A 17,704-nucleotide genomic window follows, 5' to 3' on the forward strand; every position below is an offset into this window, starting at 1 on the left:
GAGCCATGAGGTCATAGACATAACATAGCTAAGAAAGGAACAAGGTTCACAAAGGAACTGTGGTTGCTCCTTTGATAATGGATTCATCTTGCCAATGTGTGTGGTACAGTGGCATACCATGTAGAAACAAACCTATATGTGATATAAGAAGCTCCAGTCAGGCATGAGGTGGCATGTTGCAGAGACCAGTCGGAGGCCATTTTCCAGGAAGTAGTGAGTGACACTGACTGGGAAATGTTTAAGCTCGGCTTTGACGATGACATCAGTGTGTTTACGGACGCCATGATTGTATTTATTGGAAAAGTTGTACCTTGGTGTCCACATCACAGAGGACCTGACCTGGTCCAAGCACACTGGCACCTTAGTGAAGAAAGCACAACATTTTTACCACCTCATATGCCTCAGGGATTTTAAGCTGCCCTCCCAATTACTAAATATTCGCAACATATTGACCATCCAAAGTAACCTGACAGGAAATGTTTCTGCCCAGTTGTGAAAGAGCATGCAGAAGGACAACAAAGCCCTGCATTGAGTGACGTGATCAGCTGAACACATCGCTGGGTATGCACTCTTTTAACTTTCAGGGCATCTTTACCAGGCGACTCCATATCCATCCATCCATTATCCAACATGCTATATCCTAACTACAGGGTCACGAGGGGTCTGCTGGAGCCAATCCCAGCCAACACAGGGTGAAAGGCAGGAAACAAAGACCCAGGCAGGGCGCCAGCCCACTGCTGGCGACTCCATAGATCAGTGTTTCTCAACCTTTAAGTATTTGCAACCCAAGTTTTCATAACAGTTTTAATCGTGCCCCCCTAACGTTTTTTTGAAACCCTAATTAAATGTATTCCTATATTTTTTGCTGCCGATACACCGCTACAAGTTTAAAATTTCCCTACGAATAGCAAAATGACGCCACATATGGCAGGGGGGCACGCCCCACAGTTTGAGAACCGCTGCCATAGATGATCATATAATACTTTTGCCATACTGAAGGTCATGTGCCAGCAAGTAAAATCTTAGCACAAGATACAATAAGGATGACTGGAGTTTGGCCTGGATGCAGGTCTTAAATTTGGGAAGATAATGCATTTTAATGCCACCAAGAGCTGTGCAGGAGAAGCCCTCCATTACAAATAAAATTAGTAAAGTCAGGCACCACAATCCAGTGTTAACAACATCCTGTCTCATTGCCAAAGTGATACAGAACAGTGGAGCTAACTCAGAGCCTCATAATGGAGGCTGAATTAGCAGCCTGCTGTGGCCTAAAATGTTGCTGCCAGTCTTTTGGAGCCCAGACTTGAATAATGAGTGCTTGACTTCCCATGGGGAGATGCAGTTATTTATTTATGTGTGTGTGTGTGTGTGTGTGTGTGTATGTCCAGGATGGCTGTGTGGTCTTGGGCACCACTGGGGTTTTTTGCTGCATCTGTGTTCAAGCTACACGGGGAGTCTCTTATTATGCCTGCTTTCCTTTCTTGCTCTTTCACTTTTTCTCCTTTGTCCCGCAGGTGGAGGATTGCCAGAAATCACAGTCTGCTTTGACAACAGCCGGGTGATGTACGGCTTCTGCAGTCTTAAGGATCCCATTTCCATTTTGCCTCGCTACATCCTCATCAACTGGGTGGGTACCATGGTGGTGGTGGGGGGGTCAGCACAGAGAAAAATAAAGCGCTGGGAACGCCTTCATAAGTATACTTGGCTTTGAAATGGAGGTGGAGAGTACAGTTGAGCAAAAGGCAAAGATTAACCCTGAAGTGCACCAATTTGTTCTTTGTGTTGTCTAAGGAGAGCGTTTTTCTTTTGTTTTGGGGCCCCTTACTAATTGAAACTACTGTCTGTCATCTCAGTCTCATTTGCATTTTACTTCTTCTCCGACGATAAACATTTTTCCAGTGACCAAAGCCTTGTGATTTTTGTAAACTCGCAATCCTGGCGACACAAGGAGTGAAACTAAGCTTTGTGGGTGCAGCACATTTTTCCATATGGTGTTTAATGATATCTTCTGTAGTTATGAAAACTGGCAGATCGAGTTGCTGAAGTTCCCCAAGCATTTTGTTTCTCTTTGTAATTACAAATTTTACAGTGTACAATGGGGGCCCTGAAGTGTGCTTAATTGAGCACATTGTCGTGTTTTTTTGGTTTTTTTTTTAATATAAACTTTCAGACGGCTGCGGGTAGGAGGAGAAATGAGGTCACTGTTTAAAACCTCTCATTACATTGTATTTTGGCATTAAGTGTGTTCAGTTCCTGCATTTTATCCCTAGTCATCCAACTCTGAAGAGCAGTTTACTGGCTACAAACAGACTCTGCCCAAATGCATAAATTGTGATAGAGTTGGGGAGAGCAGAGCAGAAGAAGCACGAGAAAAAGCACAGGACAACATCAGAAGACCACACTGGCACATATTTAGCTAGAACTATAGCGTTTATATAGGGCTTATAGGGTCGTTATTGTCACGTGTACAGAGAAATTCTTACTTGCATTTGCTACTTAACATGCAAAACATCACACTCTCCTGCTCCATGATTAGTGAATACAACTCACTAATGTTTTCCCCACTGAACTGTTTTTCACATATATATTTCTAGGAGGTTCTGAACATGTGATAAGTTAGAAGAGACACTGTTTTTTAAAGGAGGCATCATGAGAAGTCTTGGTTTCCCCAGGTTGGCATTCTTGGCATTGCAAAAGATTATTAGCTTTTTCTTCTTTTGTTTTCTCCTTTGACATTTTGCTGGGACTACAGGAAGGCTACTCATCTCCTTGGCTAGAAGTACTGGTTAAGGGGTTTTGCTGTAGCGTTTCTGTTTTGTGAAGCTTGTAACTATTTATGGAATATAAACAACAACATGCAATTCTGAAAAAGGAAGCCCCCAGAGGTCACTTTTGATTTAAAAAAAAAAAAAAAAAAAAAAAGCTAGTAGACCTCGGTATATTTTCCCCAAATAATGTCTGTCTCCCTCAGTTCAGTGAGGTTGGCCAGTTGCCCCCCCTGAACCAAAGGTGCATTGCAGCAAAAATTTTATATTGGCCTTCCTGATTCCTTTAATACTATGAGAGAGGGATAAAAAGAACTCATTACTAAAATTAACACATTAGGCTGGCCAGTGTTACACTCAAAAGCTGTTTGAGTTCATTTAGCTCTAGTTATTGAATTGTTGAACAAAATTGCATTTTATTAATTTTTCATATCATTTTATTTTACTTGTGATTGTTGCTAGTATTCCAGATGGCTGTGGTGTGGCCATACGTTTCTCAATTTTAGGCTCCTGTTAGGGCTGTCACCATGGAAATCCCTCTCAGAATTCCCCGTAGCGCACTCGTTTGTGATGTAGGCCACGGGTTAAAGATTATCCTCTGAAGTTATGGAGTATCTGAGCTTGATAGATTATTCTAAGACTGTGATTGAAAAAACGTAATTTTCTTTACTTTTCTCACTAACAAATATTTTGCTTTTTATTTTTTGACCCCGAATTTTTGATTGTGTGTTTTGATGAAAGATCTCTTTGACTGCCCATTTTGACTTTGGCCTTCTTCTTGACTATGCATTTCCAGGTCATTTCTCTTTTTTTTTTTTCTTGCTATCTGTAGTGATTCAGTATACCTTTCACAGTTTCATTAAAACATTCCAATAGCATATAGTGCCTTTAGAATTTTTCATATTTTTTATGTTGCAGCCTTCTACTAAAATTATTCAAATTAATTTTCTCCCACATCAAACAACACTTTATATCCCAGAATGACAAAACAAAAAAACTGGATTTTAGGAATTTTTGCAAATGTATTAAAAAAAAAAAAAAAAGACTTAAATATCACTTTGACACAAGTATTCAGATCCTTTGATGTGACATTAGACATTTGGATCAAGTGAATTCCGTTCTATTTGTTTTCATTGTTCCACAATTCCATTCCAACAGTGAAGTGTGGTGGTGGTAGCATCGTGCTATTGGGTTATTTTGGGAGACTGGACAGGCCTAGGTTAGGGTTAAGATGAACAGAGTAAAGTACAGAGATGCCCTTAATGAAAATTTGTTCCAGATCACTTTGGACTTTAGACCGGACTGAAAGTTTACCTTCCAACAGGAGAATGACCCAAACCACAAAGCAAAAACAACACAGGTGCGGCTTAGGGATTATGAAAGCTTTTGAGTGATTGATTCAGCCAGATACCAGACTTGAACCCAATCAAACATGTCTGGAGAGACCTGAAAATAGCTGTCCACTAAAGATCTCAATATAACCTGACAGAGCTTGAGAGGATCTACAGAAAACAATAGTAAAAAAAATCCCCAAATCTAGGTGTGTGAACCTTGTCGCATCATACTTAAGATTACTCCAAGCTGTAATCGCTGAAAAAGGTGCTGCAGTGTAGAACTGAGTAAAAGGGGTGAATACTTGTCAATGTGATATTACAGTTTGTTTTTTTTTTAAATTTGCAAAAATTCCTTAAATCCTGTGTGATGGACGGCAGGCATTTCAGCCTGGCCTGGACGTCCCTCATCAGAGGAAAGGAAGAAAAGCAGCATGTTCAGGACACTACATCCTCCGGGATGCTAGATGGCAGCTCCCCTGGACAGAAATAGTTCCTCGGATTCCTGCAGGGCAGCATGGGACATGGAGTCCATCTCTTCAGCCCTGTTGGGCGCCGCCAGGGGGAGCTCACCAAGAACCCGGGGACTATTACAGTTACGTCAACCCGGAAGTACTTCGGGGTCACGTGGACGGAAGTCCGCAGTACTTCCGAGATACTTGAAGGCATTTGACCCAGAGAAGGAATACTTGCGAGTCATGGACTTTAAAAGGACTCTGGGAAACCCCAGCAGATTGAGCCGGAGTTGGGAGGGTGTGTAAAGGAGCTGCTGGGAGTTGGAGGAGTGTGATTAATGATTATTATTGATTTGTACTATTGATTGGAGAATTGTGGAGTGTGCAGTGCTTTGTGCACTTTATTTAAGAATATTAAAAATATTATTCTTGGTGATTTTAAACATGTGTCCTGGATGTCTGTCTGGTGGGTTCAAGGGGCGCTATATAGAGTGCTTTATTCCACACCTGTTTTTACCTTAGCATTCTGTTGTATTGTTATTTGAATACATTGAAAATGAAATTTAGTGATTTTTGCATAATGCTGCATCATAACAAAATGTGTGAAAAGTAACAGGATCTGAATACTTTCTGGAGGTACTGCATTTATGCTATTTTGATTGTCCGCTTGTTGTAAAATTCCACTTGGACCAACTAAACATGATTCATGATCCCAATATAGCTAGGTTTAATCCACCTCAATAACCGATGCTGCCATTTTTCTGTTCATTTTCTGTCCCTCATTTTTCTTGCTGTATTCCTTTACTGCTTCCACCCGAACGTTCTTTGTGTGTTTAGACTTCTGGAAGGTCTTGGCAATTTACTCCTTTATTAGGATTTAATTACAGAACGTCACAATAGCCACCTCTTGGATCAGGGCCTGTCCTGTGATATCCAGAGGCAATAGTTCATAGAGTCTACTAATAACCATTTCCTTATCTGGACCCCATTTCCTGACTTACAAGCCAAGTGCCTAAAGCTTATTTTGGGCCACCTTTGTTCCTTTATATAAGCCAGTCTTTCAATATCTAAATGTTGTGACTCCTTGCTGGTACTTGTTGATGACAGTGATTGGTTTCCTATCTGTAATCTGCAGAATAAATTGCCCCCTGGTGGCAACCTGTCATTCTCAAACATTTAAAGATTCATCGCTAGCAAGGTCCAAGCATGTATGTTGTCCCCTTTGTGTCCCTAATTCTCCCTCCAGCATGGTAAACGTTCATATTACAAATATATCGGGAACTTTAATGCTTTCCACATGCAAAAATTGACAGTGCCTCTCTGTCTTATTTTTTTTTCTGCCACCTCCATGCAGTCTTTTAAACACTAATTCAGTGTGCATATCTTTTTTTTTTTATATATATATATATATATATAATTTCAGTTTTTATTTTTCTAAGTTCTTGCAGTGTTAGAGGGGGTGCTCAGCTCATGTGGAGCTGCTAAAATCTTGACAGCGTAAAGCAACAACAGGAGTGTTCTTGATAGAGAAAAGGAGTGGGAGTCCAGCATGCTGGGGCACAAGTGATCGATTTTGTTTCAATTACTCTGCAATTTGTAGGCTCTATTCATGATGTCTAAGTCTTAGGTTGCCCTACTTGAAGTTTTGAATTTGATTCTAATTTTAAACTCTTTTTCTTGGAAAGTACAGAAAGAAACAGTAAGATGTAGACATGAAATGGTAACTTTACTGTTTCCCTTCCAACTCAGGTTGGTGAAGATGTGCCTGATGCCCGGAAGTGTGCCTGTGCCAGTCATGTAGCCATGATTGCGGAGTTCTTCCAGGTCAGTAACCCAAAGGTAATGTGGATAATTATTTTTTTACATTTTCTTTTTAAAGTATAGTCTCAATTGCAAGCTATTTGTGGCCAGTGGTACAAGGCTAATTGATGGCCTTTATTCATGTACATTTCTGCATGTGTCTTCTTTCATGTTGCCATCGCATCCTGTGATCTTTGAGGGGGCTTCAACAAATATTTTTCACAAATGAGAAGATTTGAAAATGGATTTTTAAAAACATGGCCGATGAGGAGGCCAATACTTGTATGTGTTCTATATAATATAATGAGGTTGGACTGCCAGACTGCCACATCAGCAGTAAAGTTCAGGCTTTTGTGAGGTGGGAGCCACATTTGGTCCTTGTGCTCTGTGAAACCTGCTACTCTCAAGACTGCACCATACCACTGTGGTCCAATGGTGTGTTCTTCAAATAATCCTGAAGCAATCTGTCAGAGTAATTTGGCTGCAAATATGAAGCCCAGCTGTGGGTTGGATCGCCAATAAACAGCAGTTCATCTACTGTCTTCAGTTTCAGACAGTGTTTTTTCAAAATGACAGTCAGTTGCTGTTTGATTCTGTTCTTCAGTCAAAAATATACCTTCCAGTCTGTAAATAGCTCATTCATGTCAAAACTTTGAGGCCTGTGGCTGTGTAATAAATGAAGTGTACCTACATCTGGTCTCTTAACACTTTAACAAAAGCAGACACTAGGCAGAATGAATCTGATATACACTTCAATGAGATTGTAGGGTAAAGAGCCCAGCATCGGTGACACTCTTTGACTGTTTGTCCCACAATACTGTTTTATGTTATCATGGTCACCGCCAGAGAGTGATGACATATTTTGGGTTGGTCGTGAAAGACGTCATCAAGTAGGCTCACCAACACCTCTACTTCCTCAGATGTCTGTGAAAAGCTCAGATGGTTCCATTTATGCCTACCAACCTCTACAGATGTATAGTGTTGTCCGTATTCATTAGCCACAAAGAGTTCAATGCCTGTATTTAGTGTCTCTCATTAGGAAAACGGTCCTAAAGGCTAAAAAACTGCTTCAAACTTCATGAGGATTTAGGAGAACTTGTGAGCTGTTCTGACTGGCTTGGGACTACCAGAAGATGAAGGTCAGGCAGAGCTTAGCATGCACATTCCAGGAAAGGTGAAATGTTTTGAAAACGCTGGACAACAATGAACTTGTAAAGATATCAATTTGACAGTGATGAAGTTATGCTCATGTATGTCACGTGATTGATCCATTTATGTGAAAGGGGCATGCGCTGTCATCGTTGGCAATGTTGCATTTTTTTTTAACCACGGGGATATACAGCTTTGCAATAGTGATGATACGGGTATGTCACAACCAACCATTTCTCAATTTTCGCACCAAACTTTGAAGACCCTTGCAATGCGTAAGGTAATATATAGAATTATGTATTTCTCCATCACACCATGTCAAAGCAAAGATGCATTCATGCAAATCACTGGTTTTCCTAGAGTTGTCAGTGTGATTGATGGCATGCACAAAGATCATTGTCCCAAGTGTCAATGAGCATGCATATATAACTCGCAAGCAGTATCACAGTATCAACACACAGGTGGGCATAGATGAAACTGTAGTATTCTTGATGTTGTTGTAAGTGTCCTGGTTCAATATATGACTCTACAGTAGAGTAATCCATGATACCCTTAGATGGAGACGGCTAATGACTTGTTTTCCAAACCTAGAAGCCTGTGCTCAGTTTTCTTATTTTGAATATTATTATCTTTGTGGTGAAGTCTTAGCATTGGTATCAAAGCATCATCATGATTACCAATGGAACTACAAAACACATTCATGAGTGCCATTTTGCAACTCCTACTCCTTCTCATGTCCTACTCTGGTGTATGACAAATTCCTTCCTAATCAGACTTCTAGTGCAATTTCTAGGAATAATTCTGAGATGCTTGATAGATACTGGCACGGATATGGCATGGCACCTGCTCAACTCAGCACCACCAAACACAGAAGAAGGTGGCACAGGATATTCCTGGTGCACATCTGGCTCCTGTTAATGTATCGTACTAGTGTTACTAGTCTGTGGGAGGCATTGAAGTAAACATTTTATTGTACTATGTACACATGTCAATACATTTAAATTTCAACTTTCCAAATTATGGTATATTGAATGCAAAAAAGGGTACCAGAATGCTACAAAATCAACAAGATGTCACGAGTACCTTTGATTTACCATTAACAGCACAGGTTGGCTGTTGGGTGGCATTGGTTGTACTTTTTGCATTTGATACAATAATTCTGCACCATATTTCCACAGGAGCTCTTGGCACATAATGTTTAACAAAGATAAGCCTGCTGGTGGCCAGATTTATACAGACATAAGATATAATTGGCAAAGCTAAATTGGTGCAGCAGGAACAAGTGCAAATGTGTGTGTTCAGTGATGGGCCAGAGTTCCACTCAGGATTGGTTGCAGTCCTATGCACAATAATGCCAGTACCCTGCAATGTTAGAAGGAGGTGCTCCAAAATGGACTGAGCAAGTAAATTAAAGTTAAAATTTATTTGGTAACATTAGGATTAATGTTGATTTTGCACACTCCTTAATTTGATGGGTGTGTTTTTAGTTAGATGCCCAAGACTCGGCTCTCTTGGACTTTAACACCACATGTAAGTGTCTCCCTGTTTTCTGTTCATGAGTGATCAAGTCAAGTCACATATGACATAAGGGACTTTTGTCTTTGTGTCCATTCATTGCCTTACATATAGCTAGCAGTTGGGAAGCCATGTTCCTCCTTAATCTACTTAAACAGTCTGGCTCGTTTCCTATAGCATTGTCTTGCCTCAGTGTTCAGTCTGTGTAAGGTGCTCTTCTTGATTCCTGTCATCACTTTGTCTAGAACTGGTTTGTAAAGTGATCTGTAATAATAAATGCACTATATAAAATACAGGTTGACAGGAAAAGCAATTTATTCTTTCTTTATAATAGCTAATTTGAAAATAACTGAAAATTCTAATGCAATTGATTTTATCAACTGCTTTTCCATTTTAATTTTACTAAATGATACAAAGGGAAAGGTTGAAAGTTACCATTTTTGTCTAAAAGTAATATATTATCTGCCTATTGTCTTTTACTCCCCTTGGCCCTAAATTGGCCTTTTTAAATGCTTGGATGGATGGATGATTATCTTGCATTGTTTTCATTGCTCCTCCTTTTCATTTTTCAGAGTGTTGGCCTATTTATGTATTCTGTAAACATGTTTGATAAAGACAATGTTTCATTTTTTGAGTGCTGTTTGTTTAATCAGACTATCTTTATCTATTGTTATGAAACAGGTGACAATCAAATTGCATTTTAAGAGGCCTCCATGAAGCAATTAAGGAAAACTCCAAAATGACAGCATATCAAAGCGCCTCATAGATAGTGACAAGGTTGGATTTGAACCCCAGGACATTGTATCTGTGAAGCAGCATGGATAAGCATAGTGCCACCAGGCCTTTTCTCACAGAGCACTCTTTAATTACTTTAGTCACTTTAGAAAGTATTCAAGTGTGAATTTAGACAATGCATAGAAGCCATTAAGTGCCTTAGGTTATATCGCACAATGTTTGGAGCACAAGTCAAAGACAGCTTTATAACACACTGGTGGGGCCACATCTAGACAACTGCATGCAGGATTGGTCTACAAAAAGGACATAGCAGTATAAAAAAGTCCAAAGCAGAGTGACTAGGCTGATTCCAAAGTTGTGAGGTTTGAGCTATGAGAACAGATTGAAGCAGTTGAACCATTTCAGTTTAAGTAAATGGAGATTAAGAGGCGACATGATTGAGGTTTTTAAAATGATGGAAGTAATTAGTACAGTAGATCCAGCATGTTACTTTAAAATGAGTTCTTTAACAAGAACATGGGGACAATGTTATGGATACATTTTCCATAAATGTTTGAAAGTTTTCTTCACACACAGAACAACAGACCCATGGAATAATTTACCAAGTAGTGTGGTAGACTTTAGGGACCTTAAAAACCCAGTTATTTTGTAAACATTAGATAAGATTGACAAGCTTTGTTGGGCTGAAAAAAAATGTCTGATATTTTAAAGTGGCTTACAGTGACTTTAAGGAGGTTAATGCAGCAGAGCTGCTGCCTGCTTATGCCATCTAACGTAGTCAAGCTGAAGGTAAAAACAAATTTACATTTTGCAATGACAAGCTTTCTTCATGGTTTTGCTGGTTGCCCCTTTGTGAGCTGGTCTGGTAGAGCTTGTGAATGTCAGAAGGGCACATCAGCACTATTGCGGAGTGCCACGCACTCTCTATCTGTTCTTGATTATCATAGTAGAGGAATATGGATTTCATTTCATTGGAAGCTGCACAGGTTAGTCCTGTGGATAATGTTGCTGTTTTGTAGGGGGGCTTAGTTCAAATCCTGACCTGCTCTCTGTTTGTGAACAGTTTTCAGATTCTCTCAGTGTTTTGCAAAAGACATACTTACTAGTTTTTATTGGTGTCTTGTAAATGAGGGCACCCTCCCTACAAAGTTTGGTTCCTGGCTTGTGACCATTTTTGCTTGAATAGATTTTGCTTTTATAACCAAATAAGCAGGTTCAAAAAATGGATGACCTTGAATAATTTGAATGAGCAGTTTTGTTACAAAATGAATGGATAATTTTCTTGTATTAGTTTCATTGTTCCACTTTTAAAATTTCAAAATGCTGGAATATTATTTTCATCTTTAAACATATTTTAAAAAGTCTGGTTCTAGGACATTTGATTGAAAATATTCCACTGAAGAAAGCTGCTACCCAGTCCTAGTGTAGGAAGTGCTTTAAGTATGGAAGCACATACTCTTAACACTAGTGGCAGAAGAGAATAGTCCAGCCTGTTAACACAAACCCAACCTGATTGGGAATGCTGGCTCCATCCAATCCCACCATCCTCTTTTCGTGCACAGGGAGTTGATGTCATCATCAATGCTAGCAGTATGGAAGATATTGACCCTGCAGCCATCGGCCAGAGATTGACCAATGGAACAGCCCGGGTTGCTAGCCCTGTGCTCAGCAGGCTGAAAATGAAGGATGAGGAAGCGACTGAGCCAGTGGTAAGTTGGGGCATTATGGAGTCATTGCTGGGAAATGGTTATGATGACAGGTGCTCTATCAGATGACATCCTGTGGTGTGCTGGACACTGATATCATCTTTGGCTGGAATTGGTGATGTTAATAGTAGGGGTGTAAAAATGGACTTGTATTGATACATCGATTCACTTCATGAAAAATATGTGTATTGATTCACCTTTTAAAAATCAAGGTTAACTGTTTAGCCTTCACATTCTTACGTCTCCACCTGTAATTCCAAATTACAATCAAATATACTTCACAAAAATAATCACATTTTTTTAATACAATCTTAAGATAATAAAACCGCCTGTATCTATGGAGAGATCAGTGTTAATCACTGTGCCACTACACCTCCAAACAAATGAACTCTGTCCTAAATTACTTCCAGGTTGTGCCTTATTTTAGATGCCCCTTGTTCTCCAGATATTAATCATGTAGAACTGATGCACTCTGTTGGAGTATTAGTTAATCACGTATACTGCACAATTTAAGTATTTAATAAGTGCAGACTAATTTATGCAGAGTTATTTAGAAGTGAATTTTCCAGCTTGTCTGTTTGAGGCGGTTTTATTTGTTTGGAATCCCCTACGTGAAGTATTTAGTTAGCGTGTGTTAGCCAGATGGGTTCTCCGAGGGGATGAAAGCTTTTGGCGTGGGCACAGGCGTGTGTAGCATCTCGCTGCAGTTAGAGAAGATGCCTCTGTCATTAGCAAGTGGAAGTGGCTTAATGAAAATGCAATGTTCTTGTTGACTGGAATATTTAGAAGGCTTTATACGTGTACACTCTTTGCAACCTAAAACAGTCTACGAGTAACTTCACAATGAAAAAAAATGAGTGAGCAACAAAAGGAAATGGTGAAAAGAAATAGGCAAGTGATAGCAGTCTATTAGATTTGACTGTTACGTCTCCCCTATCATTAATAACGGCTCTTTATTTCTTTTCTTTTTCACAGGGCACCTGCTACCAGAAGACGAATGCAGAGATTGAAATGAAGAAATTAAATCGAGAGGAGTTCTGGGAGCAAGCCAAGGTACAGGTGTTGTCAGTTTCTCACAGCGAGGCTGTTTCTTGGCACAGAAGCATAAAGTGTGCCAGCCCCAGGGAGCTGGGGGTTGCAATAGTGTGGGGTTGTGGGCAGCAGCTGAGGCTCCCGTATGAAAGGAGAGCTATTAGCAGGCCTGCACCAGACAGCAGTGTTGTACAGGCTGACACTAAGCTCTGCAAGTTGCAGTTCGCCAAGTCCCCCCTTTTGTGTCTGTGTACTTTAATGAGCAGAACTCCTAAGTAATTAGACATGTAATTTGGTGGTCTTTATTTTGGATTTGTTCATTCTTTTGTGCTGTCTGTTGAGTTCTACAATTTAGCAGTCAACCTTTGCATTACAGAGAAATAGAATGTAGCTTATTATGAATTGCCTACATTTTCTTTAGGGGGACATATGGAAGCCATGTAAAATTTCCTTTTGAATTCAGAAGCTGAGATAGAAATAGAAACTTCAACAGCTGTTGGGTAATAAAAACTGTGACCAAAGTGCATTAAATTGTCTTTATACCTTCCAGGTTCATTTTTCAAGATGTTTTGCATAGAGTGTCTGGAGTACTGGTTAGTAAATAGAGTCCTACTCTGGAAAAAAATAAACTTTAGATACAATTATGTAGTAAAATATACAGTGCCTGGCTAAAAAAAGTCACACACTCTAATGTTTAGTTGGACCGTCTTTAGCTTTGATTACAGCACGCATTCGCCGTGGTATCATTTCCATAAGCTTACGCAATGTCACAACATTTATTTCCATTCAGAGTTGCATTAATCTTTCGCCAAGATCTTGTATTGACGATGGGAGAGTCGGACCACTGTGTTCAGTCTTCTCCAGCACATCCCGAAGATTCTCAATGGGGTTACGGTCTGGACTCTGTAGTGACCATCCCAATGTGAAAATAATGTCTCCTGCTTTTTCACAATTTGAGTGCTTATTCAATGGGAGGCTCTTACTTACTGTATATGCTTAGTTAAGTCCAGGTTGTGACTTTTGTTTTGGTTTTTTTTTGGCCACGCAGTGTACAACTGTATGTATCTATCCACTATTAGACTCAATGGGTACAATGAATCCTAATTGATTAATCTATGAATGTTTGTGGTTTTATGTGTTGGTAAAATGCTTAGTTGGCTAGCTGATGAATTCATCGAGTATTTGGTGAATGAATGAGTTCCTTAGTTGATTAACTTATTATGTCTTTAATGAATTATTGAATTGCTTAGATGGTTATTGCTTTTAGTAGCTCATTAACTGTGTAATTAATACATTATTCAATATGGTATAATAGTTGGTTGTTGCAGAAAAGTACTTCTTTATTAATTGGCTGACTAATGTGTTAATGTTATTATTTCTTATTAGGCTGACACCTTTATCTCAGGAAACTTGCAACATTTGAGATACAATTGGTTATAGGTGAAGTGACTTGCTCATGGTCTCACATTGTCCTAGCAGGATTTGAGCCCACAACCTCAGGGTTTGAATTGCAATGGCTTAAATACTACCCCACAATGCCTTCTATCAGATCAGTTGGTTAATGCCTTAGTTGACTTTGTAATGGTTTAATCGTCTAAATGATTTTGACGTCAGTTGCATAGATAATTTAAAAATTGGATGGTTGATAAACTGCATTCCTTAGCAGACTATTAAATCGGTTAGTTGGTTAACTTAGTAACTGTCCATAAATAGCCCTGCATATTTAGAGAGTGTTTAGTACTTCTGCCTTACAAATTCAGAACCCTGATTTCAAATCTTGAATGCAGTTTTCTGACTGTGTGGTGTTTTCACTTTTTCACAGTTTGTGTAATAAAAAAATAAATGTCTGAGTGTTTGTCTGCATTTTCGTCTGGTTGCTGTGCACATCAGAAGCGTTTTTAGTAATAAAATGCATTGCATTTGTCATTCCAATAGACAGCACATCAGACTACTTTTACAAATCCCATACCAAATGGCATACAACAGAGACACATGGTGCATTGCAAACATTAATGTTGATTATTTACATTTCAACCCGTCTTGGGCAGGTTTCTTTATGCACTTTTCTTACAATATTTTTTCTGTTGCTTGCACATAAGAGGGCAGAATGCCTGATCAGCACACATTGTGTTATTGCAGGCTACCATCGCACAAGTTTTTGTGACTTCCACATTTTTTGAAAGTTTCCATATTATGAACAGTACTTAGAGGGATAACACCTTTTCCTTCTACTTGATTGCAATCATTTTACATTTTTTTGCTACAAAGCCACTTGCCCCATGATGAACCTTCACAGACCGAATTCTCCAGTCATATCACAGTGGTTCAGTAATACAGTGCCATATGTATCAGTTTCACTATCTGTGTCAACGTCTGATGACCAATTCAGTTTACCATCACTATCACCTGATTCAACTGATGATGCAGATTCATTTATTCTAAAAATAGCTTTACAGCTTCTCATTTACATGCCGTTGTGTTCTGGTTGAAGGCTCCGCCCCACTCATGAATATTGATGAGTTACCATAGAGTGGCAGAACACATAGAAAAATTCTTGATTTTTTGAATACTGTCCCAATTGTTTTATGAGTTTAATGCTCACTATCTCTTCAAAAGTCTAAATTACTACTTGGGAGTAACCGTATTTAAACAGAATTCTGAACTTGAGAGAGACACTCAAGAGTTCAGGAGGCTTGTTTTAGAAAGTTAATCTTTTGTTTTTCACTTTTTTATAATCTGAGTGTCAGTTCACCCTGAGTGAGTCAATTCAGCTCTGACAGCTGTACTCAAACAGTTTCAATGTCTGCATGCCATCCACAAATTACCCCTGTGTCCCCATAGATTTTTTCCTCCGAGTGCTTCAGTTTTCTTTAGTAAACAGGAGAATCTAAATTGTCCAAGCATGGGTGTGTGAATGAGTATACCCTGTCTGCCTAGTGCTAATAGGATAGGTTTATGCCCCAACAATCCAGATCAAGTGTTTCATAAAGTTTACATGAAATAAAGAATTGCAGCACTTATTGTAGTTGATTATTGCCAGAGCTATATGGTTAAATTAGTTGTGAACTGACTAATGTGTACATGACGTTTTGCTTAATTTATTTAAGTTAATTTAGTTAATTTATTGTTTGTTAGCTTTTGTTATGAATTTGTTACATAATATAATAGTAAGCCAGCATTTCTCAAGAGTTGTCCTGGGTGACCCCCTGTGGCTACAGGTTGTTATCACATCCAATTACACAATCCGTGATATATTTTTACCTATAATTGATCTCATTGTTTAATTACCTGCCCTGTTCCCTATTTTTAATTTAGTGCAGTAGTGTGAGACATATCTATATTGTTTGAGAGATCTTTCAATGCTTAACTTATTTTGCTTATTTTCTTTATAATTCATTTTTTTGGAGTTTTCTTTTATTGTATTTGACTACTAACAATTAACAAGGAGCTGAGCAGACATCGTGGGCAGCACGGTGACGCAGTGGTAGCGCTGCTGCCTCGCAGTAAGGAGACCTGGGTTTGCTACCCGGCTCCTCCTTGCGTGGAGTTTGCATGTTCTCCCCATGTCTGTGTGGGTTTCCTCCGGATGCTCCAGTTTCCTCTCACAGTCCAAAGACATGCAGGTTAGGTGCACTGGCGATTCTAAATTGTCCCTAGTGCCTGTGTGTGTGCCCTGCGGTGGGTTGGCGCCCTGCCCTGGAGTTGTTCATGCCTTGTGCCCTGTGCTGGCTGGGATTGGCTCCAGCAGACCCCCCTGTGTTAGGATATAGTGGGTTGGATGATGATGATGACTGACTGACTGAGCAGACACCAGTGTAAACAACACAGAATGCTAATGGCCAGCTGTTTTTTTTTTTGTTTGTTTGTTTTTTACTTTTTACTATTCCCCACTTGTGTGCTTGTTAATAAATGACAACTTAAAATAGCCAGAACATTTAAAGAAAAAATGAACTAATTGTTACAGATCTATTTAATTCTTATTTAATTCTGTAAGTATTTAGCATTTCCAGTTTGGGTTTGAAAACTTGCATCCACAGTGACCCCCTAGGACTGAACTTGATGACCACTGAGTTAACACATAAAGTAAAATAATTATTGCATCTATTAGTTAATTAAGTAGCGAATTAACACAGACATTACAATACATTATTTGTCCTTATTCATTTAATTAGCTTATTTGTGAGTGAGAAATTAATGATTAGTTGGGTACTGCAAAATTAGTAAATCATTGATTGTTGAACTGCCTTGTTAGTTATTGCATCAATCAGATGGCTACTTATTCCAAATTTTGCATAATTCATTGCTTCCTTTTTTGAACAAATTAGTTGTACAGTAATCCCTCCTCCATCGCGGGGGTTGTGTTCCAGAGCCACCCACGAAATAAGAAAATCCGCGAAGTAGAAACCATATGTTTATATGGTTATTTTTATATTGTCATGCTTGGGTCACAGATTTGCGCAGAAACACAGGAGGTTGTAGAGAGACAGGAACGTTATTCAAACACTGCAAACAAACATTTGTCTCTTTTTCAAAAGTTTAAACTGTGCTCCATGACAAGACAGAGATGACAGTTCAGTTTCACAATTAAAAGAATGCAAACATATCTTCCTCTTCAAAGGAGCAAACAAATCAATAGGGCTGTTTGCTTTTAAGTATTCGAAGCACCGCGGCACAAAGCTGTTGAAGGCGGCAGCTCACACCCCCTCCGTCAGGAGCAGAGAGAGAGAGAGAGAGAGAGATAAAAAAAATCAATACGTGCCCTTCGTGCTTTTAAGTATGCGAAGCACCGTTCAGCATGTCGTTTCAGGAAGCAGCTGCAGCTGCACAAAAGATAGCAACGTGAAGATAATCTTTCAGCATTTTTAGACGAGCGTCCGTATCGTCTAGGTGTGTGAACAGCCCCCCTGCTCACACCCCCTCCGTCAGGAGCAGAGAATGTCAGAGCAAGAGAGAGAGAGAGAAAAGTAAGTTGGGTAGCTTCTCAGCCATCTGCCAATAGCGTCCCTTGTATGAAATCAACTGGGCAAACCAACTGAGGAAGCATGTACCAGAAATTAAAAGACCTATTGTCCGCAGAAACCCGCGAAGCAGCGAAAAATCCGCGATATATATTTAAATATGCTTACATATAAAACCCGCGATGGAGTGAAGCCGCGAAAGGCAAAGCACGATATAGCGAGGGATTACTGTATAATAAATCAATCAGCTAATAAAAC

The 17,704-nt window shown here is 39.4% G+C and overlaps 1 protein-coding gene across 5 annotated transcripts in view; it reads left to right on the forward strand.

Moving 5' to 3' along the window:
• The window catches only part of dbn1 (drebrin 1), a 189,493-nt gene that overhangs the window by 127,143 nt on the left and 44,646 nt on the right, over window positions 1-17,704 (forward strand). For 4 of the 5 annotated variants that reach the window (XM_051933842.1, XM_051933839.1, XM_051933840.1 and 1 more), the window contains exons 3-6: window positions 1,515-1,627; window positions 6,301-6,390; window positions 11,313-11,459; window positions 12,432-12,509. In XM_051933842.1, coding sequence (XP_051789802.1) covers window positions 1,515-1,627; window positions 6,301-6,390; window positions 11,313-11,459; window positions 12,432-12,509 — 428 coding nt within the window. The remainder of the gene's footprint in view (window positions 1-1,514; window positions 1,628-6,300; window positions 6,391-11,312; window positions 11,460-12,431; window positions 12,510-17,704) is intronic. The other variant, XM_051933841.1, reaches the window with a different exon arrangement.

Source organism: Erpetoichthys calabaricus, chromosome 11 (assembly GCF_900747795.2).
Source record: "Erpetoichthys calabaricus chromosome 11, fErpCal1.3, whole genome shotgun sequence".
In the NCBI taxonomy this organism is placed as follows: Eukaryota; Metazoa; Chordata; class Cladistia; order Polypteriformes; family Polypteridae; genus Erpetoichthys; species Erpetoichthys calabaricus.